At 59.2% G+C, this 27,865-nt stretch overlaps 1 protein-coding gene across 7 annotated transcripts in view; it reads left to right on the forward strand.

Moving 5' to 3' along the window:
* The window catches only part of ACOX3 (acyl-CoA oxidase 3, pristanoyl), a 42,363-nt gene that overhangs the window by 10,719 nt on the left and 3,779 nt on the right, over positions 1-27,865 (forward strand). For 3 of the 7 annotated variants that reach the window (XM_032395610.1, XM_032395608.1, XM_032395609.1), the window contains exons 7-17: positions 2,954-3,042; positions 5,882-5,978; positions 7,545-7,727; positions 9,575-9,697; positions 11,213-11,333; positions 13,664-13,786; positions 13,948-14,061; positions 19,221-19,336; positions 22,730-22,904; positions 24,068-24,135; positions 26,093-26,179. In XM_032395610.1, coding sequence (XP_032251501.1) covers positions 2,954-3,042; positions 5,882-5,978; positions 7,545-7,727; positions 9,575-9,697; positions 11,213-11,333; positions 13,664-13,786; positions 13,948-14,061; positions 19,221-19,336; positions 22,730-22,904; positions 24,068-24,135; positions 26,093-26,179 — 1,296 coding nt within the window. Of the gene's footprint in view, positions 1-2,953; positions 3,043-5,881; positions 5,979-7,544; positions 7,728-9,574; positions 9,698-11,212; positions 11,334-13,663; positions 13,787-13,947; positions 14,062-19,220; positions 19,337-22,729; positions 22,905-24,067; positions 24,136-26,092; positions 26,180-27,865 lie in introns of those variants that run through there. The other 4 variants (XM_032395614.1, XM_032395613.1, XM_032395611.1 and 1 more) reach the window with 4 other exon arrangements.

Consider the following 27,865-nt stretch of genomic DNA (forward strand, 5'->3'; position numbering starts at 1 on the left):
CCCCCCCCCCCCCCCCCCCCCCCCCCCCCCCCCCCCCACCCAGCCCCTGGCAACTGCTAATCTGCTCTCTGCCTCTGTGGGTTTGCCTGCTGGACATTTCACGTGGAAGGAATCCTACAGCATGACTTTTCCTGTCTTGCTGCGTTCACGTAGTATGGTTTTGAAGTCCACCCATACCGTAGCAGGTCCCAGAATTTCCTTACTTTTTCAGGCTGAATAATCCACTGTATGGATTCGATCACAATGTGTGTATCCACTTGCCTCCTGATGGACGTTCAGGTGGTTTTCACCTTTTGGCTGCCATGAACAGTGCTGTGAGCACTCACGGGCAGGGGTCTGTTTGAACCCCTGTTTCCATTCTTCTGGGTAGACGCCCAAGAGTGGACTTGCTGAGTCCTATGGTGATGCGGTGCTTAACTTTTTGAGGAATTGCCATACTGCTTTCTACACTTCCCACCAATTTGTATTCCCATCTGCGGTGTATGAGGGTCCCAGGTTTTTCAGAACCTCCCTGATACATATTTTCCTTTTTGTTAAATAAGCACACTGGTGGGCATGAGTTGGTATTTGTTGTGCTTTTGGTTTGCATTTTCATAATGACCTATGACGTTGAGCTTCTCTTCGTGTGCTGGTTGGCCGCTCCTGTATTTTCTTTGGAGAAATGTCTGTTTAAGTCCTTTGCCCTGTGGAACTACGCTAAGCCCACCCCCACTCCCCTACCCAAGGGAAAGGCAAAGGCTGTTTGCCCAGAGCTGGCTGAAGCAGGGGGGCGGCCACCATCCCTCGGGAGGCTGCGGCAGTCCTGAGCCTGGTCAGGGGATCGGGCTGGGCTTCGTCAGGTTGGTCCTAGGCTGGTTAGCAGGACAGAAACGAGGGACGCTGACAGTCACCGATCGAGCCCTGGCCCGTTGCCACCGGGTGCTTGCTGGCCTTCCTGCACTGCTCGCTGTGGGCTGTGGCTCACGGTCCTCCCATCGCGTGGCCAGGCTGTCGTCCATCAGTGCCTCTCCGTCCAGCTCTGAATTGGGTGGTTTTTCTTCTTACTGTTGAGTTCTGAGAGCTCTTCACGTGTCCCGGAGACTCAACCCTCATCCGATAGATGATTTTCTCTCATTCCATAGGTTGTCTTTCTGTTTTCTTGTTTGTGTCCTTCGAGGCATGAAGGGTTTTAATTTCAGTGAAGTCTGGTTGGTCCCTTTCCGCCTTGTTGCTCGTGTCCTTATCTTCAGTTCACATTTGAGCCACTGAAGCCCAGATGTCGCTTTTCATGACCTCCGGCCACCATGCACTGCTTCTGTGAGTACAGGCTTGTACCTGAAGTGAACTTCTTGTGGAGACTGGGCTAGCATTCACTTTGTTCAGAGTTTCCGGCCCTTCAGTCGAGAGATCTGTGGTGTTTCACTCTCCGGCGGGACCGTGTCGCCCCTCCATCCAGCAGGACATTTCTGCGTGCCTAGTGTGCGCCAAGCGAGGGCTCGTGGGTGGCGTGTGTCCCCGTCCTCGTTGAGGAGAGCATGAAACGAGGACTCACCAGGCTAGTCAGAGATGCGACACATGCTACGGGTTGTAGCCGATCTGGTGGAGGGCTGTGATTTTTCACAGGTTTGTTTGCTCAGGTCAGGTTGGCAGACCTCACAAATTGTAAATGGACATGGTCACATTTATTTGTGATAAGTATGACGTTAACTAGTTCCGCTTTGGGCATTGGTCCGCTCCCTTTCCTTGACTGGGAGGTTAGTTCAGGATTTGTGGCAACTGCATGGTCATCGATTTCCACGTGAACCGGGACTTGCCCCCACACTGTTCTTCTCTGTAATTCCTCGAAAAGCGCCAACCTATTTTCTTTCAGTGCATCTTCTCTCCACATGCACTTCCTTTCCAACTTTGTTTTTTTTTTTAATTTCAAAATGTTATGAAAAGTTAGCATCCGAATCTTCACCGGGGCTTACTGAAAGATGAGGAAGGGGGAAAGAGCATTTATGTTTGGACTTCAGCCTTTGTTTTTATCTGAAATACCATTATTGTGACATTCAATCAAATCAGATGGTTGTTCCACCAAAATAAACGAAAGCAAGCAATTCTGCAAATAGCTAAACTTCCAATAGCACAAACACACTGTTTCCTTAAAGCAGAGTTTCTTGCCCTGTGCCGTGGACCTTTGAGCTGGGTGAGCCTCTTGTGGGGCCGAGCCGTGCGCGGTGGGCATGTTCCACCCGCTGTGTGCCCAGGGTGCCCTCCAGTACGGACAGCCAGAGGGTCTCAGACGGGACACCCGGCCCCGGCGGCGAGGGTTGGGAGTCGCTACCGTACCGGTGGTCTCGGGTGCGGCCCCGTGTCCCTGGCGTAGCACTCCCACGGCCAGGAACCATCCACTAGCTACATCTGTAGGGTCTGGGAAAGTATATTCATGGAAACCCGCTTTGGGAGCAGAGACCTACAGGACTAATCTCAGGCTCTGTCTCCTCCCGCGCGCGTGCGCCCCGGTCCGGCGGCAGCCTGGCGCATAAACCCGAGGCCGCAGTACTCCTCCAGCCCGGTGCCGGAGCTGCCGCAGAGGCCCAGCACCGCAGAGCTGGGGGCCGGGCATCTGACGCCAGTGTGGGCAGCCCCCACCCCCCGCCCGCGCCCCCAGGCTCCAGGGGGCAGTCCAGCCCCTGGTGGCCGCCAAGTCACTGGGCCTGTGGCCGCATCTTCTCTGTCTCTTATAGGACACTTGTCATTGGATTTGGAGCCCACCTGGGTCATTTGGGAGGACCTCATCTCCAGATCCTTCGCTTAATTACAGCTGTGAAGACCCTAGCTCCAAATAAGATCACGTTTTTGAGGACACAGTTTCCCCCACAGATATAGGAAGGGAGTCTGGGGCTCAGTCCCTGAGGGTTTTTAACACATTGGTTTTCATTTCCGTGAGGTCCTAATGGTTGCCTTTTGTTGTTTTCTGTGCATTGTGCAGATTCGGAACCCCAAGACCCTTCTTCCCATGCCAGGGGTGATGGTTGGCGACATCGGGAAGAAGCTGGGGCTGAATGGTGTAGACAACGGGTGAGTGTATGCCCTGACCTCGTGGTCACAGTGTTCTCTGTGGGGTCGCTACTCAAGGGTGCTAGCTCAGGACGTAGACGCCTGCTGCTGTCAGCCCGTGGGCCGTCCAGCGCTCTCCCTGGCCCTCCTAGACACCTGTGGGGCGCACGCCTCACCTGCCCCGTGGAGCCGTGTCACACACACCTGCATCACGTACCCGTGTCTCACACACATCGTGTCATGCACAGCCCCGCATCACACACACCCCATGTCACCCACCCCGTGTCACCCACCCGTGTCACCCACCCCTGTGTCACCCACCCCTGTGTCACACACAGCCCATCTCACACCGTGTCACACATACCCACATCACACACACTTGTGTGACACACACACCCCTCGTCACAGCCCCGTGTCACCCACCCCGTGTCACCCACCCCGTGTCACACACAGCCCGTCTCACACCGTGTCACACATACCCACATCACACACACTTGTGTGACACACACACCCCTCGTCACAGCCCCGTGTCACCCACCCCGTGTCACCCACCCCGTGTCACACACAGCCCGTCTCACACCGTGTCACACATACCCACATCACACACACTTGTGTGACACACACACCCCTCGTCACAGCCCCGTGTCACCCTCCCTGTGTCTCACGTACATTGTCTCACACACGCCGTGTTACACACACGCCGTGTTACACACACACCCACTGGCCTGGCCACCACCTGACTGTTTCTGGAACAGCTTTCGTGATCTGCATGTGCTCAAAAGAGGTATGTGAAGTTTTGCTTTCAGTTAAACTCGAGGGCATATTTTCACAAGTATAAATACATTCAGACTTGTTCTATCTCCGTGTGGCAAGAACGGGTGAGGATTTTCCATTCCTTAAAAAGGGCACTTTGAGTTTACAGAGTTGTGCTTGAAAAAGCATTCCTCAGCTTTCAAGTAATAAGTGGGAACACTCCAGGGGTGCTGGCACCCAGGCTGTTCTTAAAAAGTGGATATCTGAACTCACTGCCTGGGCGGCCTCCACTGCGGCCGGTCGGAGCGGCCCCACGGAGGCCCAGGCGCAGCGGCCGCTCCTGGGCAGGGCCTCAGATGCTCCCAGCGGGGCCTGCAGAGCGGCTGGTCTATAGCTGACCTTTGTTTCATACTTGGGAGGGCAACCTGCAGGGGTTGGCCTCCTGCCCGGATGCCGGCAGGGGCCTGGCGGCCGGCCGGCATTCCTCACCTGCAGATCCTCCAGATGCTTTCCAAGGAATTTGGGAGGGGCTACTCCAGCCCGCCCTGCGCCCAGCCCCGGGTCTCTGCTCTTCCCTGGGGGTCCTGGACGGTGTGCTGCATCTTTCCTCCAAGGCTGGCCCGGACCCAGGGTATGGTGGAGAGACGAGCGATACCCAGGGGACAGTGTCTCACCCGCTGTCCACCCACTGCACGGCTCTCAGTAAGCATCTTCCAGGTGTGAGGCCCAACGGCCCCATTGTAAAAGGGTCAATGAGATCCACAGAAACTGCCAAGGAGAAGGAGGTGGCTCAGTGAGAACGTGGACAGTGGGCCGTTGCCACAGAATGGGGCCACCCTGTAGTGGTGCCAGGGGGCCACCAGTACCCGCTGCAGGCCGAGTGAGAGGAGAATCATGATGGGCCTCTGAGGAGGTGGCGGCGCTCTGAGGGCTGCCTCCGCAGGGATCACGGGAGAGCCGGGCCTGTTGAGGGTCACGGCAGGTGCCACGTGGCTGGAGGCAGGGAGGACGGTGGGGCTGGGGGGTCAAAGGGACTTGTTTAGGTGTCACCACTCTGATCAGCGGTTTGGAAAGGCCCATGCTACTGTGCAGGACGGGCTGAAGAGGTGGGTCTGCAAAGAGCCCAGGGGTGATTGTCGCAGTGAACCGGACCAGAGGAGGTGGGGGCTGAATGAACATGGATGGAGGGGAGGGGGAGGTCAGGACCCTCCTTGGGCAAAGCTGACACCCGGCTTTAATGGGGTGCTTGGCCCCATCTTGGGGGTAACCGCAATTCGAGCAGGAGCTGGTGTGAGCAAAGAGGGGTGCTCCCCTCTCGGGCTTGGTGACGCTGTGCTCTCAACCATGGCCTCCTGTGGGCTAGAAGAACATTCTGGGTGACATTGAAAGTGCTCTTGGTAATCAGATAAGTTGCTGTGGGAACTGTCAATATTCTTAAGATGGTTTGGGGTTTTTGCTCAGTTTATGTAGCATCCATTCCTTTGTATAATACTCTTGTCCCTTAGATTGTTGTGAAAAAGTTTTCCCAACCTGACAGCCCTAACAAATATCCTTGATTACTAATGCACAAGAGATCTATAACGATGTGTGAGTGAGCCTCTAGTCTTCTTAGCTTTTCAAAAGAAACGAGTTTGTGTGCCCTCGGAGCATGGATACGGTTAACACCGTTCTTTTGTTGGACGTGAGAGTTTTCAAACCTTAGTTTGCTAGTTTTTCACATCGTATTGTGGATCCTGGTACGAGACCGAAGGGTGAGAACCAAGGATTCTGATCTTTAAAGAAATCAGTTGCCCCCTTTTCTGTTGACTCCTCACCTTAGCCCCAGTGGCGTAAGGCACCTGGCCCCGTGGTTACCAGTACACGGCCATTTGCTTCCGCACAGAGCCCCGCCACATGCCCGCCACATTGTTTTCCTGAACCTACTTTTAGACAGAAAAATGTGTTGAAATTTCCTGTCTCTGGTGCCTTCTCCCGTTTTCTTTCTTTGGGGGGGATTGTCGCGTTTTAGCTTTCCTTTGCTTTTCTTTGACTGGGTTTCTCGGGGGAGAGGAGAGAAGCCCCAGGGCCGGAGCCCTGTTTAACCGGAACTCCTGCCGTATCTGCACAGATTTGCCGTGTTCCACAAGGTTCGAATTCCTCGCCAAGACCTCCTGAACCGGATTGGAGACGTCACCCCCGAGGGTGCCTACGTCACCCCCTTTAAGGTACAGGTGTCTCCAGCCGGGGAAGTTCGTGGGTAGAAGGTGCTGCACAGGACACTCCCTGGCCGTGCCTGGAGACCCACCGCCTGTGCTGGTTGGCCGGTGGCAGGCCGCTCTTGGTTCAGGCCGCAGTGCCACCAACAAGGAAGGTGGCACTTGGGGTCGGCTGCACCCCCAGGGTCCTGGGCACGATGACGAGACGCTGGCCGACAACTGCCCGTGGATGTGCACTCCTCTGCCCACCCCCCAGTTCTCCAGGGTTAGTTAGGGAGGCTGCCCCTCGCTGGTGCTGTTTCCCCCAAAGGGCTTAAGGACGTAGGTTGCGTGGCAGACCATCCCACATGGGGGTGACCGTGTTCTCTGGTGTCTGGGGCTCACCGCATCCCTAAATTCTTTTGAGGGGTAGACACACACGATGGCCATGGCCCACGTTGGAGCAGGTCCTGAGCTCACAGCTGGGGTGGCCATGTCCCCAGGAGCACATGAGCCTCAGAGGACTCTGTCCGACGCCGTGCACCACCTGACTGGAGCTGGAACAGCGGGGTTGGAAGCAAGCATGCTAGGGACACTAGGGGTGAGGAGAGCAGTCAGCAACATGCAGCCTGAGTCTCTTCCCAATGGGAATAGTCGCCATTCGTTAGAAGCTGGTAGGAAATGAGGGAGCGGAAGGCACACGATAGAGGGGATGAGCGTAGCGGGGGCCAGGCTGGAGGCTGGAAAGCCCGAGTGAGGGGTCCTCACAGGCACAGGAGAGGCTGAAGCGAAGTGAGGGCAGGGAAGGCAGCAGCAAGGATGAGGAAAGTCTCACGAGGGAAGGGAAGAGGACCTGACGGAGGGCCCGTGGGGCGCTGTAGAGAAATGACAACATTCCACAGAGAAACTCTGAGATCGTCCAGAGAGGGGTGCGGCTCAGACTCCCCGGGGTGTTGCTCCCTGAGCCTTCAGATTCCCCAGCGACGATGCAGCACGACGTCGTGGCCGCGTGGCGGCGTCGGAACTGGTGTCCGGCCTTCGCAAGGTTGCCGCACAGGTACCGCAGGGCGTGTAACTTGGGAAGAAAAGTCCAGTTAATAAGAGAAATGAAGGCAGGAGAAGCGGCAAGAGGTGAGGGAGGCCAGGATGGCCGGAGGAGTTAAGGCGGGCCGCCGCGGAGAAGCACGCCCTGCGTGGGAACACAGCCAGTGACCGTCACCGCCCTCGGAAGGTTGTCTTCCATGGGGAGGGAGGAATTCCGGGGGCAGGGGGTCGCGGGAACAGGACGGCAGCGGCGGCGGCGGCGGCACCTCGGCCCGGGGTCCCCGTGCACTGAGTGCGGCCAGGGGTGGACTCGTGCAGGCCGGTCCCCTCCGTCCTCCGTCGCCAGCCACAACTCAGACCCCCGCAGCGCTGGAGCTCGGCCTGCCCCACCGCCCTGGCCTGGAGCCCTGGGTCGGGGGCGCCCCGGGGACGGGCCTGGCAGCTGAGCCCTGTGGCCGCTGCAGGAGTGATGCAGCTCCATCTCCCTGTGCTCCCGTCCCTGAGGCCGCCCGGCCGCCTGGCGCACGATCACCACGCACCTTTCTTCCACAGGACGACCGGCAGCGCTTCGGGGCGTCCCTGGGCACCTTGTCCTTGGGCCGGGTCGCCATCGTGGGCATGTCCATCGTGAACTTAAAGCTGGCCGTCTCCATCGCGCTTCGTTTCTCAGCCACTCGGTGTCAGTTTGGGCCCTCGGACGGGGAGGAGGTGCCAGTGCTGGAGTACCAGACGCAGGTACGGGTTTGGCACGTCCCGCTGCCGCGCCCGTCCGCCGGGGCGCACACGTCCGCAGAGCAGCCGCCAGCGCAGCCGGGCAGCCGGGCACAGGCTTCTCGTCAGTGGCCAAAATAAGGGCCTCGGAGGAAGCACGTTCTGGTGAGGCGCTCGCTCCGTGTGTGTGTGAGCACGCTGCAGCCTCCGGCGGTGGCCTCTCACTCCCGCGGCCACGCGCTTTGGTCACTCAGAATGTCCCTGAGACGTGCCCTTCGTGGGAATCACCAGCCCCAGCAGCTGGGCCTTCAGTCTGTCCGTTGTGACATCACTCAGAGTAGCAGGAGGGACACTCCGTCCTGCCGGTCCTCAGGGGAGAGGCCCCTGGGATGGCGGGGGGCCCAGGCGGCAACACCAAGAAGCTGCTTAGCTCCTGGCAAAGGGAGATACATTTTATCCCAGGGGATGCTCATGGTGCTTATATGCTACCAAGCTTTCATCCCACGCCTGGCCTTCACGCCTCCTGGACTTTAACACTTCCCGATACTCCTTCCACACCTGCCTGGCCTTCACACTCTTCACACGTTTGGCCTTCAAATTTCCTCACACATCTTGGTCTTCACACTAACTCACATCCTTGGCCTTTATGACTTCCTCACATGCCTAATCACACACCTGGCCTTCAGCCCTTCTTCCCACACCTAGGCTTCAGGATTTCCTCACACCAGGCCTTCACCCCTCCTCACGCACTTGGCTTTCACCAGGTGGGCTGGGGCTGCTGTTCCCAGTGCATGGTGGCGAGGGGGCATTGAGGGTCAAACGGGGTTCCTGTCTGAGTTCAGTAGCAAGTCTGGCCCGCTTTCGGGCCAAGCTCTGTGTAGGCACAGGTGCGTTCGAGGGAGAGCTTGAGGGAATCGTAACAGAATCCCCGTTTTTTCTAACGTTTCTTACCATGGTTGCCAGCCTGTTTTAATAATAAATGAGGAGAAGCAGAATATCTGGTTCATGACTGTGGGGCACACATTGTCCCCTCCACCACAAATCCCGTGGCCTTTGTGAGGTCAAGGCTGGCACAGCGGTCAGAGAGCCCGCTGGAGCCACGTGCCTGGGCTCCTGACCCCGCTCCACCCTGCTGTCTGTGCGCCCTTGGGCGAGGTACCTCACCTCTCTGTGTTCTGGCTACCTTGTTAGTAAACTAGAGCTGATAATACCTCCTTATGGGCTGGTCGTGAGGATTACATACATTAGTCCGTGGAGAGCAGCCCGCAGGGTGTCTGGCCTTCAGCACGCAGTAAGCGATAGATGGTGGCGGTGACAGCTTCCCGGGCCCTTTCCTGCTTTTTCCTCAACGCCCCTTCCATCCATGCAGCGGTGCATGTGCAAGAGACCGCCCCCCTGCCTTCGGGGGACTTCCAGCTCCCTGCGAGCCTCAGTTTCCCCATCTGGCTGAGGGGTGACTGCCTGAGCCCTGGTAGGCACACGAAGCACAAGCTGTCACCCGTCCCGCCCCGCATGCCAGCGCGGTAGGCTGGTTTCCTTAGTTGGAGGTGGGCTGACAGGCCCCAGGAATCCGTGTGCGGAGACGGTGAGCGCGGTGCCCGGTAGGCGGCGCCCGTGGGTGAGAGCCGGCGGGGGACGGACCGGCTGGGTCGGACGCGCGTCAGGGTGGAGGGCCTTCCCGTTCAGTGTGGCTGCAGCAGCAGGATGCTGCTGTTCCTGACCGGTTGCCCCTGGTCTCTCCTGTGGGCATCACAGCCAGCGGCCCTCGGGAGGGCTTCTCCGCAGGGTGGGGGAGGCTGTTCTCCGCAGGGGCGGGTGGGCTTCCCGCCAGGACATGTGGTGCGCTAACGCGAGCATCTTGTTGACCGTAGCGATGGCGCCTGCTGCCCTATCTGGCCGCCGCCTATGCCTTAGACCACTTCTCCAAGTCGCTCTTCCTGGACTTGGCGGAGCTGCAGCGAGGCCTCATGGGGACAGACCAAGGCGCCAGGCAGGTGAGAGGTGATGTTCTTTTCTCCGCAGGCTTATTGTTACTAACTCGCACTGAGGTCGAACAGCACTGGCTCAGCCTGTCTTTCCTAACATCCGTCCGTCCGTGGCGGCCCTGTGGGGTTCTGAGACGCTCCTAGCTGTGGCCGCCCGCTCAGGCTCTTGGAATCCTCACTGGGATTTGGACAGTGTGGGCACTGTCCGTATTCCCGATTCTCAAGGATGTGCTGACGTGACTCCGATTCCAGCCTGTGAGTTCAGCTGTCCTCCTCCTTTTGAGAACATGATGATTTTGCAGAATCCGCATTACCGGCCCCTCAGTAGATTTCATGGTTCTGATCCTTTTGTAAACAACCCTGTAAAGGTCTGAATCCAGCTGACGGGATTGGAATTGACAGTCAAGGATTTATGCCAGAAATGAGCGTCCACTGAGCTCAGCCGCTGTGTAAAGTCATCCTTGGCTGGTCTCTGCATCAACGGTTTATAACCGCCTTTCCGTGGTCCCTCGCATTGCCTCCTGGGTGTGAGTAAAATGTGAATCACGAGGAACGCATTTGAAAACAGATTAGAAATACTGCAGATCGGTCTCATGCACAACACCCTAAAAAGCCTGTATCAGATTAGCACGTTTTGGAATATTCTGCACGAACATCCGGGAGTCGGGAGGCGGCGGGGGGTGTGGAGACGGCCAGCAGGGTGCGCTGCTCAGCAAGGCACGGTCCCTGGGAATGCAAGGATGAAACGTGTTTTTCCCCAGCATGAGTCACCGAAACTTCTACCAGCTGACATTGGAATCGTTCTCCTGTTAATAATGTTATAAAGTGTAAGCATGCTTTTTCTCTCTGAAACTCAGGGGTTTCACTGAAGCACCTAAAAGTGGCCCTTAGTTCAAGTTGAAAACACTGGTAAAAGGGATCATCCTATTTAGCAGACGTGTGTTTGTCTCTTTCTCTTAATTATTTCTATTAAACGTTAGGTAGAAGCAGAAGGATATCTATAAGACGCATAAGGCCCGGAGACGCTGGCTGGGGAGAGCCTTGCAGAGTTGACTGGAAATCGCGATCCCCTGCACAGTCTCCTGGGAACCGGTCCCCTCCCGCCCCCCTCCTCGGAGGGGAGCCCTGTCTCCACCTCCTGTGTGGCTTCTTGCTTTTCTTTCTGCCGCAGCATATTGCTTGGTTTTGGGTTCAGGAGCGTCTCATAAACCGAGTCGAAACGCACTCGTTGCTTCTGTGCTCTGCATCTATGATCATCCTTACGCCCCTGGTGTTTATTCGCTGCACAGAGTTCAGGTCCATCCATTTTCATGGCTCTGAAACCATTTGTACCACAGTGTATCCCCTCTGAGATGAATCTCCCCTTTTCAGCTAAAATTGGGTTTCTTTCTTTTTCCTGCAGTTGTCGGGTGTCCTGGATTAGACTAGAGGGGACACAAGCCTTTGACGCTAGGGGTGAAGTGACCCCTGACCTCTGGTTCGGAGCCTCTTTTCACCTGTTCTTGTTGGATTTCCTCTCCCAAGGCAGAGCTCGGACGTGAGATCCACGCCTTGGCGTCGGCGGGCAAGCCCCTGGCCTCCTGGACCGCCCAGCGGGGAATTCAGGAATGCCGGGAGGCGTGCGGAGGACATGGCTATCTGGCCGGTAGGTTTGGAAGTGTGTGATGGTTTTCTGCCCGTAGCCCTACTTTTGACTCAAGGGGTCAGCAAGCTACCGCCTGTGGGCCGAAGTTAGCCACCGCTGGTTTTTGCGAATAAAGTTTTATTGGAACATGGCCACGCCCACTCGTTCATGCATTTTCTGTGGCCGTGCTTGCATGACACCCGGGTTGAGTCGTCTCTGTCAAGCCTAAAATGCTCACTGGCTGGCCTTTCCCAAAGCAGCTTTGCCGACCCCCTGGCCTAGACAGACACCTCCACTTGCTGCTGCCCCCTGTTCCTTGGTCTCCCGAGGTTCCCCGCAGGGTAGGCAGTTCCCCTGGAGTGTCCGTCAGTGACCCCCACGCCGGGGAGCAGCGGGGAGACCATGTGAAGGAGCCCGCCAAAACCCCAGCAGAAAGTGGATAATCTGTTCTTTAGAATTGTCACTCTTTGCTTAATGACTTGGCAGTAATCTGGCACCAAGTTTTGTCCTGGTGAAAAATTCTTAAACTTAGAGCAAGGGAGTTGGTTTTTACTGGCATTGGCCTTGTTTGGGCAGCTGGTGTGTGGCTGAGAGTGGGCAGCGGACGGCCTGGGACGAGCTTCTGCTCTGATGCCCGCGAGCCACGCGACTGGGCCAGCTAGCCAGCCTCGCGGGCCTCGGTGTCCTTCTCTGTAACATGGGGACGCTCAGAGTGTGCGCCAACACGGGTCCCTGCCGTGGTCACTGAGTCGGCACGGAGCCGGGCGTGTGGCACGTCGCGTAGCCCGTGGCTTCTATCTGAGGCTATTGTTGGAGCTTGTACTACTGCTGGAGCTGCCGCGGTTCCTCGTGAGCGTCCCGTGAGCCGACGTGCAGTGACTGGTACAACCTAGTTAGCCCAAGCAGGCCGCCAGGCGCTCCAGACAGCAGGATCGGCGGAAGCCTTGTTTTCAGTTCACAGCGCCACACGCATCTTAGGCTCTTGCCGACTTGGACCATCTCGGTGATGGTCTGCGGTAAGTACGTGCTTCCAGCGAGGACCCGCCCCAGGTTCTCGTCGTGCGGGCGGCTCCCGCCACGCTGCCTCCCCGTTACCCACGGACCAACGGGAGACCGTGGCTGCGCCCGAGGCACTTACATGTCGCGTCCTCTGTGCACCGTTCTGTACTTTCTGTTTGTTGTCACGGCTCAGAGAGACGCTATAAATAGTTCGCTTTATTGGGCTTTAAGGAGATTATGAAATGGAATCGGGCAGCCCCGCAGACAACACGAACACCCGAGTCAGCTGCCGTGGGTCCAACGCGGGGCTGAAACCAGCAAGGCCAAGCTCAGTGGGGTGGGTGGGACGGGCCTGGTCCAGCTTCAGTATCAGTTGCGAGTTGTTTGTTAGTGGCCACGCCCAGCTGCTTCGGTAGAGTGGTCTGTGACGGGGCAGCGGGTCGGGGCGGAAAACGATCAGTGTGTCCCAGGTGACCACAAGCCCCATGGCTGCTGCGGAACATCTCACACCCTCTCGGGCCCTGTACCCAGCAGCGTGTGAGCATGGGAATCCCACTCCTCTAACCTCTGGCTCGTCCTGTCCCACCCAGCCTCACATGTGGAGAACATTCTCCATCAGAGGAAGGAGACCCAGATGAGAGGGTCTAGAAAGTGTACCTTATAAAGTATGTGCAGGAATCGGGTCCCTTCACTGGCAGGAGAGACAACAGAAGAAAACTGAGAGTTGTCTTGAGATAGTTGAAATTTCTTTCTTTTTTTTTTTTTTTTTGAGATTTATTTATTTATTTTGAGAGCAAGCGAGCAAGAGAGCATGCACAAGCAGGAGGGGCAGAGGGAGGAGAGAGACAATCCCAAGCAGACTCTGTGCTGAGCATGGACCCCGAGGCGGGGCTCGATCTCATAACGTGAGATCGTGATGAGCTGAAACCCAGAGTCCGATGCTCAACCGACGGCGCCACTCAGGCGCCCTGAGATATTTGAAATTTCTTGTGTAAAAAGATGGGTTCCCCGCAGGGTAGGCAGCTCCCCTGGAGCGTCCGTCAGTGACCCCCACACCAGGGCTCTGGCAGCTGACCGCACGAGGCTCAGTGTCCGCAGGGGAGAGGGGTATGCTAACAACCCTGGGCATTTCTCGAGCCGGCGCCGCGGGCCTCACGGGCTCAGCTGTGTGGCTACTCGTGTCTCCTTAAAGACGGAGCAGCTGGGTGAGAGGTTGGGAGGACCCAGCCAGGGAGGAGGTGTGGTTGGGCCCAGGCAGCCTGGGAGTGCTGTGTCTCCATCAGGCCGGCCGGGACATTGGTCCCTGCCCCGCACGCGCACTTGAAGTGACGAAGCATGCGGCTTCATTGCAGTGAACCGCCTGGGTGACCTCAGGAACGACAACGACCCCAACTGCACGTATGAGGGGGACAACAACATCCTGCTGCAGCAGACCAGCAGCTATCTGCTCAGCCTGCTGGCACGCCACGTCCAAGGTGAGGCCCCACCCTGGCTCACGCAGGCAAGCCGTCCCGGCCCTGCCGAGGGAGCTCGCCCCACAAGGCCCCTGTGTCTGCAGGAAGGAAATGTGCTACGAAACATGACTGACCAGCTCCCGGGGTGCTCCGGTCACTCCGGGTCCTGGGTGTGCTTGTAGGTGGCGCTCACTTCCAGAGCCCTCTGAGGACTGTGGACTTCCTGCAAGCCTATCCCGATATCCTTGGCCAGAGGTTCACATGCCCCAGCGTCGACAGCTGCCTGGACTCCTCAGGTGAGCACGCCGTCTCCCTGTTTCCCTCCCGTTGTGATCCCTGGGGCCCGCTGTGCAGCAGGGGTTCATCCAGCACCTCCCTGGGCGTGATGCTGAGTTAGGCGCTGACTCTCCCTAAGGATGAAGAGGGAGAGGCTCTGGGTCCTATCCCTGCCTCGCTGGGCGGCAGGGCCTGTGACTGAGCTGTCTTCACAGGAACCCGGGGCCCTCCTGCTCAGGGCCTTTGCACGTGCCAGCCTCACTGGCCTCACTTCTGTGGCCCCCGCCCCACAGCACGTTCACCGTTCTCAGCCCCAAACAGGCTCAGCTGCAGTCAGCACTGGGCTCCATGCTTATCGCGCTTGGCCGTGATTGTTGAGCGCCTGACCCTAACCATGGGATACCCGCCGCCATGCACAGGGGGGAACGGCAGAGACCCGCTTCTCCCCCACGGGGTCTATCCTCAGAGAAATGAGCGCGGGCTGTAGGAGCACACGACAAGCAAATGCGTTTTCAGTGCAGAATGTACTCGGTCTACAGACGGCATGTGCCCTTATGCTGGTCGCCCCTTTGATCTACAAGTATCGGTGTGCAGCCTGGCTGCGAGGCAGAGCCCGCGAGACCCAGGTTCCTGCTCTCACGCAGCTTTGCAGTCCGATGGGGGCGGGCCTGGTGCAGGGAGCAGGGGCTGTGTGGCGGTGGCCCACGCAGGACGGCCTGTCTGGGGTCTCAGTGACAAGGACGCGGTGGCCACAGGGGCGCCGTGGGAGGGATGTACCCGCTGGGGTGCACCTGTCGTCCAGGGCCATGGGAAACACTTGACTCTGAGCAAGAGAGCTGCTCACCGACTTGGGTCTGTGTGTTCGTTGTGACTATTCACTCTCAAATGTTACTCTGGAGAAAAGGCCGCTCCGGCAGCTGTGGGAACAGAGGGACATGGCAGGAGAGGGTGTTCTGGACTGGGTGGTGGCAGCGGCGGCGGAGGGGGCGGACCAGCTCCGCCAGGACTCGGGTGGAGCGGCTCCAGCAGAGGGGGCTTGCTGAGGCACCGGTCCCGTCCCGGGGTCACCTCCCTCTGCAGCTGCCCCGGCGCCCGGGCTCAGGGAGGTCCGGCAGCGCGTCCACAGTGCAAGCGCAGAGCCCGGGTCCGGCCGAGCCTGTTGTGCTCCGAAGCTCGGCGTCCTCCCTGACAGCCCCTGGAAGCCCCCTGATGTGTGCGGGGCTGAGACCTGCAGAAGGAGCAGGGATGGAGCTCCTGCCCGAGCCTGTGCCCCCACCTTCCCCGAGCGCTTGAAGCCACAGCTGAAACGTCACTGATCCCGCCGTCCTCTGACCCGTGAGCACCAAGGCCTCGTGCTTCACGCCCCTTGGAGACGGCCCCTGGGGGGCCGGGCAGGAGCTGCCCTTGTGCTGAGCCCCCCAGGGACCTGCGGGAGAGCGAGGGGGCGCCCCTTCCCCGCCTCGGCCTGCTGGCTGTACCCGCTCCGTCAGGCCCTCGGGACGCGGGAGCTAACACTGTGGAGTGCTCAGCGCCGTGCCCGGTACCACCGGCCGCCGTCGTATGCACGACCACGCGTGCTCTCCTCTCCATCTCGGGAGTCTCGAACACGCCCCTTGTTCCACCGAGGGCCTTTGGCATGGGAGGAGGGCACCTGGCCTTGCACCAGGAGACCCCAGAGCGAGTGTCCCCTGGGCCTGGGGGCCGCTGCCCACCCGCCCGTCAGGGGCCGAGAGCCCGTAGCATCACAGCATCAGCAACTGTGGGTGCTGAGGGCACCCGCCTCACTCTCCGCTCGGCCCCGCTGGGCCGCACACACCGCTCCCATCTTCCCGAGAGGAGACCGGGCCCGGTGGCACCGACCGGTCCACCCCAGTCCACGCCAGCGGTCGGAGCAAGAGTAGAACCCGGGCTGGGCGACATCCCGGCCGCTTCCTCCCTCATCATCATCATCATCCGGGAAGCTTCTTGATCACAAGTGCTTTCTTTCTGGTTGGTTGCCACATTTTGTCATGCCTTTCCTGACGATAACCACCTGGCAGGCCTTCACCTGCCTTCGTAAGGTGCCCACAGGAAGCAGGACACACTTAAGGGTCTATTCCAGACGGTTTCAGAGCGCCCCAGCCAACAGTTGCTACAGAAAACACTAGAAAAAGAGCTCATGCTTCTCATAACATCAACCCAACCAGAATTTCTTTCCCTAAAACCATCACCCATTGTAAACCAAATAGTAAACAAGCGGTCTGGCGGCTTCTGGCCGCGCCGGGCACTCTGCTGCAGCCCCTCCCTCGCGGACTCCGTGCACGCGGGGCCCCCTCCTGCGCATTGCGCCTCTGCACCAGGACGCATGCCAGGCCCCGTCATCTGTTTTTCTCGTGAGAGCCCTGGTTTTTGCAAGATCCAACAAAGTGGAAACATCTTCTGGAGGAAAAAAATGGAACCAGAATTCATTTGGTGAAAGTGACACTGGGTGCTGACGTCACTGTCCACGCAGAGAGGGAGCCTGTGGTACATGGCCAGCCCCTCGGCTCCAGGGCCCGTGGTCCTCCCACCCCACGTGTCAGCCCTGGCCACAGCCGGTGGGATCCGCAGTAAAGATTCCGTGAAATCTTACGAGCCTCGCTCTCTGTAGGACCAGAGACACGGGACCTCGCAGGACCGAGCGTAGCCTGTCGGGAAGGTCCAGGAGTTTTCCTTCAGGGACAAGTCGTTTATCTGGGGGGAGGCCGGCATGGCTCGGGTCCTCGGATGTCTCTCTGCTTCCTCTGATTCACACGCAGGCGTGCGTGCCGAGGACGGGCCTCACAAATGTTCCTGTGCATTTCAGGATCTGCACTGTCACTTGGCAATATGAGGCCCATTTGTTTTTCTCAAGTTGGCTGATTTGCAAAAATACTCAATGATTGTGGCTCAGCGTACGTGGTTCCAACAGCCACATGTGTGTAAAGCAGTGGGCTCACGTCGCATCCTATTCCGTGGGGCCCTGTGGTGCAGTCATGGGACCTCAGGCTCCGGAGTCGGCGTGACCTAGGGCTGGGTACTTCATCTCTCCGAGCCTCAGTTTCCCCTGTAGTACACGGGGGGATGTGGTCATCCCCATGCTGAGCCTAGTAGGGCCTGGGCTGTGTTTCACTCGTGCTGGGGGCTGGGGGCCGCCGGGGCTGCCACTCTGAGCACCCCGTGGGTGCAGCACAGCTTAGCTGTTTCCCCAGCAGCCGGCTCCCTGGCGGTCTTGTACCTTTACAGGAGGTCGTGTGGGGACATCCAGCCACACAAGAGCGCTAGGGTGTGGGAACACAGACAGACAGCAGGCAACACCCAGACCTGGGCCGTGCCAGCCAGGGAGCTGGGGCCAGTCATCCACGCCTTGCTTTCTGGGCACACCAAGGTCAGAGCCCTGCTTCAGAAGGGGAGATCAGCCAGGAAATGGGGACCCAGGCAGAGGCAGCCTGGAGAGGAGAGTGGCAGGGTGGGAGGCCAGAGAGGTGGTCGGCGGGTGGCTGGCCGGCCTTGAGGGGCTCGCTGGATGGACGGCTGGGTGAGAATGAAGCCCCCGGTGGTCAGGGCGAAGAGGTGGGATGACGCTGAGTTCCGGTGTCGCTCGTGGAGTCCAGTGTCTGGCGGACGTGCCCGGGAGCCCCAGGACCAGGAGGTGGGGCAGGAGAGGCAGGTCTGGGGACATTGGATGCTGTGGCGGTGTCCCCTGGGGAGTGTGGGCAGGGCTGGAAACAAATGTTTTCTCTCTGGCAAGTCTGGACAGAAGGTGTGGGCTGGGCTGCGCTCCCTCCAGAGGCTTGGGCGGGATGGTGGGTCAGGGCCCCAGGCATCCTGGGCTCCATCGCCCCTGTCCCCCCGATGGCCTCGCCCATATGTGTATCTCTCCTCTGATCCTAGTAGGACACTCGTTGGATTTCGGGCCCACCCACTCCCGGGGGATCTCCTCTCTGATTACGTCTGCCTTTTCCCGAGGAAGACGTTCACAGGTTTGGGGCAGGACGTGAGCATGTCTTTTGGGGCTCCCATTGGAGCTACCACGCATGACAGGACTCTGGACTGAGGACGGCTGTGAGAGGAGACCTCAGAGGAACTGCAGTCCATGAGGTGGTTTGTCTGCTCTTTCACGGACATCTCAGTTGTGCTGATCCGGTCGAGGGTCTGCGATGGGACCCCAGAGGGCGCTGCCCGTCTTCTTCCTGGGAGTGGGCTGTGTGATGCAGGAGCAATCCCAAGGACCCTTTGCCCAGGCTTTGGGCCCAGACCCAGTGTGGCCAGGTCCCCACGGTCCCTCCTGGGAACTCTGAGCCTAGAGCAGCTGCTGAGCGGAAGGGCTCCCCGTGCCCTGTGGCCTCACCCCGGTGCCCAATTCTGTGCCCGACTCTGTGCCGGGGTGGGGGGGCGTGAAAGTGTGGACTCGGGGCTGTGTGTCCAGGTCAGACGACTCCTGCCCACTCCCTCTGTGCCCCAGGTCCTCCTCGGGAGGGTGCTAACAGCTCTGTGTGGCAGGGTGTTGTGGGGAGTTTGGAACCTGCCTGGTCCGTAGGATATGCCGTGTCAGCCCTGGCGGAGATGTGATGAGGAGGAGAGGGGCCCACAGATGTGGCACAGCGCTGGGGGCAGGGAGAGGACAGGGGTCGGGGGGGCGCCCTGCAGTCTCTCCGGTGGGTCTTCCTTCTATCCCTTCCAGCGCCGGCCCGTATATCTGCACTCTGTCTCCTCCCTCAGAGCTCCTTGGCAGGGGCTCCTTGGGAGCCAGTGAGAACGCCCAGCTCAGCTGCCCTCCAGCCCCAGGGAGGCCGAGGGCTGGGCTGGCCAGGGAACGGGCACCCCTTCCTCCTGCCGCCTGCCCGTCCTCTGCCGCAAAGGTGCCCTGCTGTCCCCGCGAATCCGTAGTGACACTGAGGGGATGTACCGTGTCCCGGCAGATGACGCATGTGAGCCCCAGCCAGAATTTGCAGCCCTCCCAAACAAGGCGCTCACCCCAAAGGTGGCTCCGCGGCCCCCTGGCCTCTGGTTGCTGGAGCAGTGTGGAACGCGGGGTGCCCTCGTGTGTCCATGTCTCACGGACTCGTCCCGAAGATGGCTCGGTGCCCACGAGCTGCCCGTCCGCCCATCCCGGGGGAGTGCTCTGCAGACGGTAGATGCTCTATGGTTACTTTTGGTTTTTCTGTTTCTTGTTTTGAAGTTCCCCTGGCGGCTTACGAGTGGTTGGTTTGTTACCTGCTCCGCGAGAGTTATCAGAAATTAAATCAAGAGAAAAGATCAGGAAGCAATGACTTTGAAGCAAGAAACAACAGTCAGGTATATGTCTGTTTTAAAAAATCGCTTGTTTGATTCACTCCCAATTCCTGCACTGCCGTGGCCTCGGTAAGCTGCCTGTCGTGGTGGTGGCGGCCGAGCCCTCCGGCCCCTGTGGCCGCGGGAGCGTGGCTTCTCTGCACCTTGGTCTGTTGCAGGGACCTCGCTGGACTGTGGGTGTCGTGTTCAGGGTGCCTGGCGGCGTCTGGCCGCGGCTGGAGCGGGGACGCTGGCTTGTGGGGCCCCAGCCCTGGTCCCTCTCAGCCGCCTGGCGGCAGCTTGGTGACTCACACGAGGTCACACTTGCTTTCTCTCGGGGCATTCTGCCCTTCTCAGGGAGCCTTGGTGGGAATGGTCCCAGGGTGGCTTTGGTTCTCATGCTTGGACTGGGCTGGCTCCCACATTCCGGAACCTACCGCACAAAGGCAGCCTGCTCTAAAACACCTCCTGGCATCAGGATCTGGCCTGTTGTGACCCATACATCCAGTCCATCTGGGGTGACGGCTGTCGTTTGGGAGGCCATGGATAAAGGAAACATAAGAAGTTTCTAGAACTGGTGTCGTTCCTTCTTGGCCTTGTTTTGTGAGGCTCATTTCATGTCCTCTGAGAACTCAGCATCTACATCTGCCCGTCTCCTCTGAATGAACCCCGACCCCTCCCGTTACACTGTGATGGGCAGCTTCAGTGCTTGGGTGGACGTGGTCAGGAGCAAAGCCAGCATTGTCTCCAGGGACCTGCTGGACACACCTGCCCCAGGTGTGCAAGTGAGGGAACAGGATGGCGTCTTGACTGGAAAGGCCTGGATGGATAACTGGAACCCAGGGCTTATAGGAATTCAGCAGGTGGCCCCCATCAGTAAACTTGACCTCAGTGCCACGGCGACCAAAGTAGGAGGCGTGGCAAGGATCCTTCCGGAACGGCTGGGGCCACAGCAGGCTTAGTCTTTTGGACACTGATGGGGGTGGATTAGCCTGTCCCATGTCACCCCTTTCCCTGCCCATCAGGCTGTCACTCGGAAGTGGAAGTGGAGGGCCTCCCTAGAGTCACAAGCCAAGGCCCCAAAGAGATGGAGGGCACAAGAGGCACCCATTCCCGCTGCGTCCGAATCCCGAAGAGCTGCCTGGAGGTGGCTGTGGGTCTCCGTGCCGTCCCTCTGCACGCCTGCCTGCTGGCCTGTGCCCGGCACCCTGACACCGGACCTCAAGCAGGGGCTCAGCCGTTTTAGAAATAATTCACCTTTACACCTTCGTTAAAGCACTCCGTGGCAGCATTTCAGTGAGTCACACGGCAGAAAAGGTCGGGAGAGGCCAGCCTCGCCTGGCTCTGATCCCAGAGCCTGCGAAGAGCAAGCCCTGGGTCAGCTCTCACGGCCTGGGCTGGATGCTCACGGACGCCCCAGGAGGACACAGCCCCTTCCCATACGGTGACCTGAGCAGCAACCGGGCACGAGAGGAAAATTTCAGAGAGAATGCATGTGTAGCCTCGGCATGGGACGCGCCTTCTTGAGACAGGAAACCAGAAGCCGTAAAAAAGAAAAAGTGGTCAGATGTGACTGTGTGAACGCTCACCATTTCTATAAACAAAGTCAGGAGACAGGCTGCAGGCCGGGGACGCACATGCGGCGGGACCGGCAGGGCGTCCTGCCGGGGAAGGGCTCCCGGCGGGGGAACCAGCGCTGGCACAGCGGTCGCCGAGCACGACCCGGGCCGTGCAGGGGAAGGATGGTGTCCGGCGGGTCGTGGGGGCGGGAGCTGCTCTGCCCTGTGGGGCGGTTAGGGGCTGCTTTTCCGTGAAAATACAGAGCGTGCTGACTCTGACTCGTGGGGGAGCGCATTTATCTCGCATCCCCTCCTGCTCACCCCTGAACAGCTGCCCCTTGCTGTGCACCTTCTGCAAGCCGGCCGCACACAGTAGGTTCTTTAAAAAAAAAAAAAGGATGCGTTTATTGCCTTTTTTGGCCGAGTAGTACCCTCCCGTGTTCAGAGTGAGCACATGTGAAACGGTGGGCGGTGGGGCCCCATACGCCCGGAGCTGCTGGCCTCCGAAGGCAGATGAGCCGTGTTCTCCTCGCCCCACCACACCCGGGCTCCTGACACGGGTCATTTCCTGCCGTCTTCTCTGATGGATCGGGCAATCAGGGCCAAGAGACATGCCCTGGGTCACCCGGCTCAGCTGTGCTGGGGCTGGCCCGGAACCCAGCGCCATCCCCAGGCCCTGGCTCTTTGCCCTGAACTGAGGTCTGAGCGTGGACAATGAGGAGTTCGGTTTTTGCCTGAAGTGTCCATGATTCGCTCCTGTGCAAATACCCTCAGGAATTAGAGCACAGCAGAAATGAACAGCTGGACCTGATGGTTTAGGGCTTCGTGGGGGTGGGGGCTCGCGGGAGAGGGGGAGGGGCTGGGGGCAGGGGCTGGCCCTCCGGACTCTTCACAGGTGACGGCCCTGCCCTCGAGTGCTCGCAGTCTGCAAGCACTTGTCCCGGGTTCGCTGCTTCCGAGTGACAGCTGACCCCAGCCACGTTGGACTCCCCGCGGGGACAGTTAAACGGCACGGCCCGGGGGGTCAGCGGACTGTGCAGGAGCCCACGGGCAGAGCCGCGGCCTCACCGCCTGTCCCCGCCTAGAGGAGCTTGGGGGAGCAGAGGCTCCGTCTGACCATCCACGGACAATTCCTGGGGGGCCGGTCCTGGCGCTGTGGGATGCTCAGCAGCACCCCACCTCTGCCCACGAAGGTGTCCACAGCACCCCTGAGTTTTGACAACCAAAGCTGCCAGCCAGGGTCGGGTGTAGACACGGAGACACCGCGTGCTCCTCAGTGCAGCTCAGGCCACGCGAGAGCTGTTCTTCTCATTAGAACAGATCTGGTAAAATGACAGCGGAGACGGGGAAAGAAAACCTAATGAAGCTGATGATGCTCAGCGGGCTCTGGGGGTGCTGGTTAAGAAGGACACATTGGGACCAGAAGACCCGCCAAGGCCTCCTGCTCCCGCAAACACAGCGGGCATCAGAACTCCTGCACCTGCAGGCCGGCTGGGAATGGTCCCGTGTCTGAGCCGCAGGGCCCGGCACGGTTGTCCCTGTGCATGTCAGGTGGGGCCGAGCTGAGAGCGGCCACTGGCCTTCCCCAGGTCGTGGAGCGCACGGACCCCGGCCTCGGCTTCGGCTTTCTCTTGCCGCTGGCCTTCCTGTGCTGTTTGCACACAGGTGATTCTCATGCCGTGCCCCCTCCATGCACGACTTCATTTGGTGTCATTGTCCTGCCCGGGGACGTGCGCTGGAGCTCCCACCCTGGCCTGTGTGCCCAGCGGTTTCTTCCACCGCCCCCCGCAGGCTGTAACCGGGGCCCCAGCTGCCAGCTCACGGGGGTCGGCGGCCCTGTGTTGTGTTCTGTTTTAAGGTGTACTACTGCCATCCCTTGGCCCTGGCGTTCCTGGAGCTCACGGTGGTGCGGAGGTTCCACGAGTACACGCACCAGCCCCGCGTGCCGCCCCCACTGCGGGCCGTGCTGGGGCGGCTCAGTGCCCTCTATGCCCTGTGGTCCCTGAGCCAGCACACGGCCCTGCTCTACCAAGGTGAGGCCCCTGCGGTGGGCACCTGCCCCCCCCCGTCCTGTCCCGCCCGGTCCTGCCCGGGGATTCCAGCCGCGTCCTAGCCAGGAGACTTGGCCTTTCTCGTGAGGTATTACCTCCATGTGCATTCACTGGGCATTCCTCACAGGCTGGGGGAGCCTGTGGGCAGATGAGGAGCCTAGAATCCACGGTAAGAAAAGCGGCATCAGGACAGGACGTTTCCCTTTCGTCCAGGGCCCTTTGAAGTCTGTTTCCAGTTCAGAGAATATTTCCAGGAGGCCCACGTTAGCTAGGCAGGGAGCTGGTCTATAGTGAGCTGAAGCCTATGCCTCCCAGCCCAGGGGGCCCAGATAGACACGAGCCCAGGCTGCTGGGAAGCACTCTTAGGAATGCCCAGCCTGAGGACCCAGGAGGGCTTCCTGGAGGAGGTGGTGTGGGGGCTGATCCCCAGAAGACTGGTGAAAATGGGATAAGCCTGGATTTCTCAATCTGTTTTCATTATTGTCCTTCTAAGGAGCATTTTCAGACCATTTTCTCTCATCTCCCCCGAGACATGTTAATGCCGTGACAGCCTGTATGTCTGTTCTCCTCCTGTGTGTGTGTCTTGGCTTTCTGAAGAGTAAGACTGTTTGTCCTGCTCCCCTCGCCAAGCACCAGGTTTTCCCCCGCAGGGCTGGTGTTGCCCCCCAGAGGCGGTGAGAGCGCGTGCTAGGTTTACAAGGGGAGAGCGGGCTTCGGACCCAGGGAGCGGCACGGTGCAGGGCAGGGGCCCGTGTGCTAAGACGTGACAATTCCAAGGGGTGGACAGTTTCTTTCTGTTTTCAGAAACAAAAGATTCTGCAGCAAATGTGCTGTCAGATGCACAGGCCACGGCCTTGGGGCCCGCAAGATGCCATGGCAAGCCCACAATGGTGGTGGTGGTGGTGCGGGTGATGGTGTTGATGATGATGGTGGTGGAGGTGGGGTGATCATGGTTGGTGGTGGTCGAGGAGGTCTCCTGGCCTGGCCGTGACCTCCTGGTGCACGCACAGCGATGGGAAAGGGACACGGGAACCCTGGCCCCGGCCAGCATGTTCCCGCCGCTGGGAGACCTCACATAAAGCACCTGGGAGGCTGACGTGGATGTGGGGTACCAGGCCCCAGTGTAACCAGTGCTGTGCTTACAGGTGGCTACTTTTCTGGTGAGCAAGCAGGTAAAATGATCCAGAACGCCATCCTGGACCTGTGCTCACAGGTGAGCTGCGATCACTCCCGTGTCATCATGATTCCCCCGCGTTACACGTAACCACTGCATAATGACACACACCTTTGCTTTGCACACATTCGTGTGTGTGCAACGCTGAGCAAAAACAGGAAGATTACAAGAAAATATGCCTATGTCAGGAATCTTAGGCAAAGAGTAACTTTTGGGGAATGTCTTAGAGTCTGTACTCTGTAATGCACTTTTTACAGCCACCCTGGTAATTCTCTCAAGCTTTCCAGGGACTCAGCCTCCGGCTTAAATTCATTTCATGGTATTTTTCTTGTGTATGGCATTCTTTTACCTTTATCACCCAGAAAGGGCACGTGGGCCAAACCCCCACCCTGTGCTCTAGTGGCGCTCTATCCAGTGGGCCTTTCTAGGGGGTGGACATGTCCAGAGCTGTGCCGTCCCATCAGTCACTATAGCCCCAAGGCTGTCGCCATGGAAAGGGGCCCGTGTGACTGAGGTGTTGGTCTTCGATTGTCACCAGCTTACACTTGAAGGGCCACATGTGCTGGTCCCCCTGAACTAGGCAACTGTCCTTAGCAGAATCATCTCTCCTCCTGATGGCAGGAAATCCTTTTATAAGGTGTCTCAAATGACCGGCGACACGCCGCTCCATTTCTCCCTCTTGGAGCTCAGAGTCAATGTGCTTCCAGGCAGCACCTCTGACTGGTTTTCAAACCTCTCCCCAGACTCAGCTCGCCAGTGGCCATCCCTCAGTCTCTGGGGGTTCTGGATCGGCGTGCATCTGTGACCACACCGCACCCGTGTGTGGCCACGCGTACTCTCCACCCAGTAAAACCAGTAACTGGAGGGTTTCCTGGGTGTGTTCCCCTTGCTCTCAAACAGCTGTGTCCCCCGGGACCTGCACCTGGCGGCTGTGGCCCAGGTGGGCAGGTGGTCGCATGCATAGTCATGCAGCCGATGCCTCGTCTCCGTCCGCCACCGGGGAGGCCCAGGTCCTTGTGGTCACTCCGGGGGGCCTGGGTCAGACAGGTGGAGGGGGTGCAAGCCCCGTCCAGCAGCTCACTCGTGCATCGTCTGTGGGTGTGTTGGTGTGGCCTCGGCAGAGGTGGCCACTGAGCCGGACCGTGTCCTGCTGTTATATGGCAGGTGTGCTGACCCCTATCTAGACGAGGGGCCTTGCTGTGCTGATGGTTCCATGTGAAGTGGGCAGACTTGTTCATCTGTGAGCCGAGGGGCAGAGGGCGCGTGGCCGTGGAGCGAGGGAGCGGGTATGCTAATGAGCAGCACCCGAGCCACGAAGATGTGCTCCTCTCCTCTCTTGTGTGGACTGGGTTATTCCGAGCCAGCCGGGTGCTTTCTGTCTGCGTTGCCGAAACCGTCCCACTCCAGGTGCAGCCGAGGCACTTCACAATTATTTTAAAAAAAAAGAATGTTTTTGCATTTCAAGAAAGTCCTTGGGAGTCTTCTCCCATAAATTCCACGTGTCCTATTGAAGAACCACTTGCACGAGGGGACAGGGGCGTCATAAAACCTCCGCACACCAGACAGCCTTGGTAGGACGGCTTTCCCAGGTGCCCATAAACACCTCCCCCGGCACATTTTTTCCGGACATGTTTTCCTCTGCTGGAACGGCAGCTGCCCAGATCGGGCAGGATTCAGACACAAACCTGAGGACGCCTGCTGGTTAGTGAGCTGCTGAGCCGCTTTTACGAGCAGCCCCTACCTTATTGAAAAACAGTTAATGCACTGGGAGTCTTGAGTGATTAGCAACATGGAGAAAATATTCAGACACACACCAAGGGAATCTGTGATGCAAGCCAACGGAAAGATAATGCGTTAGTAACCGAGCCACGCACGCTCCTGCCGGGGTTACCGTTGCTAGCGGGTTGTAGCAACAAACGGCCAGCACTCTGTTTCTCAGCGGTCGCCATGGAGATTTCTGGGGGTTGCCAAGCGAATGGACTTTGTTTTCCAACAGCTGAAAGACGATGCGGTTGCCCTGGTGGACGTGATCGCCCCTCCCGACTTTGTCCTGGACTCCCCGATTGGCAGGGCCGACGGCGAGGTGAGGCCGGGTGGGAAATGCCGCGCATCCGAGCACCAGTGGGGGCTGCTCTGGGGGTGCTGGTGGTTGTTGCCGAGCCTGGGATGATGGCATGGGCCAGGAGCGCCCTGGCGCCTTCCGGAACGTGCTCCACTCAGGCAGCGGTGGAGGGAGGGGCCAGGAGAGGTCAGGGTGGTCTGGGGCGAGTTAGCCTCACCCCAGCCCGCCTTCCCGGGAGATGTGGGCTGGCGGCACCGCCCTCCTAGGGCCGGGGTGCTGGGATCAGCACAAGCCCCTGTCGAGTGCGGGGCCCTGCGGCGCTCCTCCTGTTCTCACACCCCCAGGGGCCGTTCCCAGTGCTGGGTCTTCCTGACATCTCACAGTGCAGGACCCTGACCCTTTCTGTCAACCCACCATTTACCCCTGGTACTTTCGCTTCCCAGCAGCCCCCGCTTGGCTCCCTGATCTCTCTTGCCATGCTATGCTCCAGAATGATTTCTTCAAGTGATCTTGTCAGGTCACTCCTCTGCTGAGTGCTCCACCACCATCCCTCATCCCCAAACCTGCATGCACTTCCCTTCCCGCACCCCCAGTCCAGGCAGCCTGACCTCTGTCTGCCTGGTTCTGCAGGGTCATTTTATGCTGTGCTTCTCCTGCCCGCTGGACTCCAGCCTGACTGTCCCCCTCTGTTCTTCTATTACACTAGGCCTCCCCACCACAGGGCCTTTGTACCTGCTGTCCCTCTGCCTGGAGCACTTCCACATTGCACCTGAGCAGAGCGCTGCCTCTCAGCCCTTCCCTGGCCTCCAGCCCAAGTGTCGCCCCCAGGCAGGTGCCCCCACTTTGTCCTGCCATGGGACCCTTGCTATGCTCGTTCCTGAGCCCACTCCTATCCTGCGTGCTGCGGGGTGCTCACGGGTCTGCTCAGTGCCTTCCAGGAGTGCACCACCTACAGCTTGTTGTTGCAATGTTACCGCTCGCCTGAGGTCTCACAGACCGGGACCCCACCTGACCCCAACCCCCAAGGCCATGTTCTTTGTGCTGAAACACCTGCTTTCAACTCAGGCTCTGTTTCAGTGGAGACTGAACGTAAGGGGGCAGGAGCCCTCCATGTGTGCTCAGGGGAACAGACTTCTCCAGGGAAGCGAGCAGGTGCCCTGGCTGTGGCCTGGCCCAGGCCACACCTGGGGTTGGGATGGTGTACTGGGCCCTGGGGTGGGCAGGACAGAAGAAGTCCCCAGGCCGGTGTGGGGACAGTAACGTCTTTAGAGGCCCACTGTCCTCTAGCCCCCTCCCACACGGTGTCTGTTACACAGCCGCTTTGCCAGGGAGAAACCCGACATCCGGAGAAGCCAGGTGGCCTGCCCACAGCTGCCCAGCCAGGAAACAGCAGAGCCAGGATGTGGGTAGAGATTTACCACCTGGAGAGAAGACAGGAGACCGGACCTTAGTCCCCAGTGTGGCCCGGGCTCCAGTAGGCACACGCAGGAGGATGTGCCAATAAGGCGGGGGGCTGAGGCTGACCTGCCCATGGGGGCACTTACCAGGCATCTGGCTGACATGCACTTGAGGAGGACCTGGACATGGCATCACAAGAGGCCCTGAGTCCCCGGGAGTGTTAGCGGGTGCAGGAGCCAGGGCGGCCGGCTCACTGCCCTGCAGAGACAGCCCGGCCCTGGGCCGAAGAGTGGCTGGTGCACAGGAGCC

Source organism: Phoca vitulina, unplaced genomic scaffold (genome assembly GCF_004348235.1).
Source record: "Phoca vitulina isolate PV1807 unplaced genomic scaffold, GSC_HSeal_1.0 scaffold85, whole genome shotgun sequence".
Taxonomy (NCBI): Eukaryota; Metazoa; Chordata; class Mammalia; order Carnivora; family Phocidae; genus Phoca; species Phoca vitulina.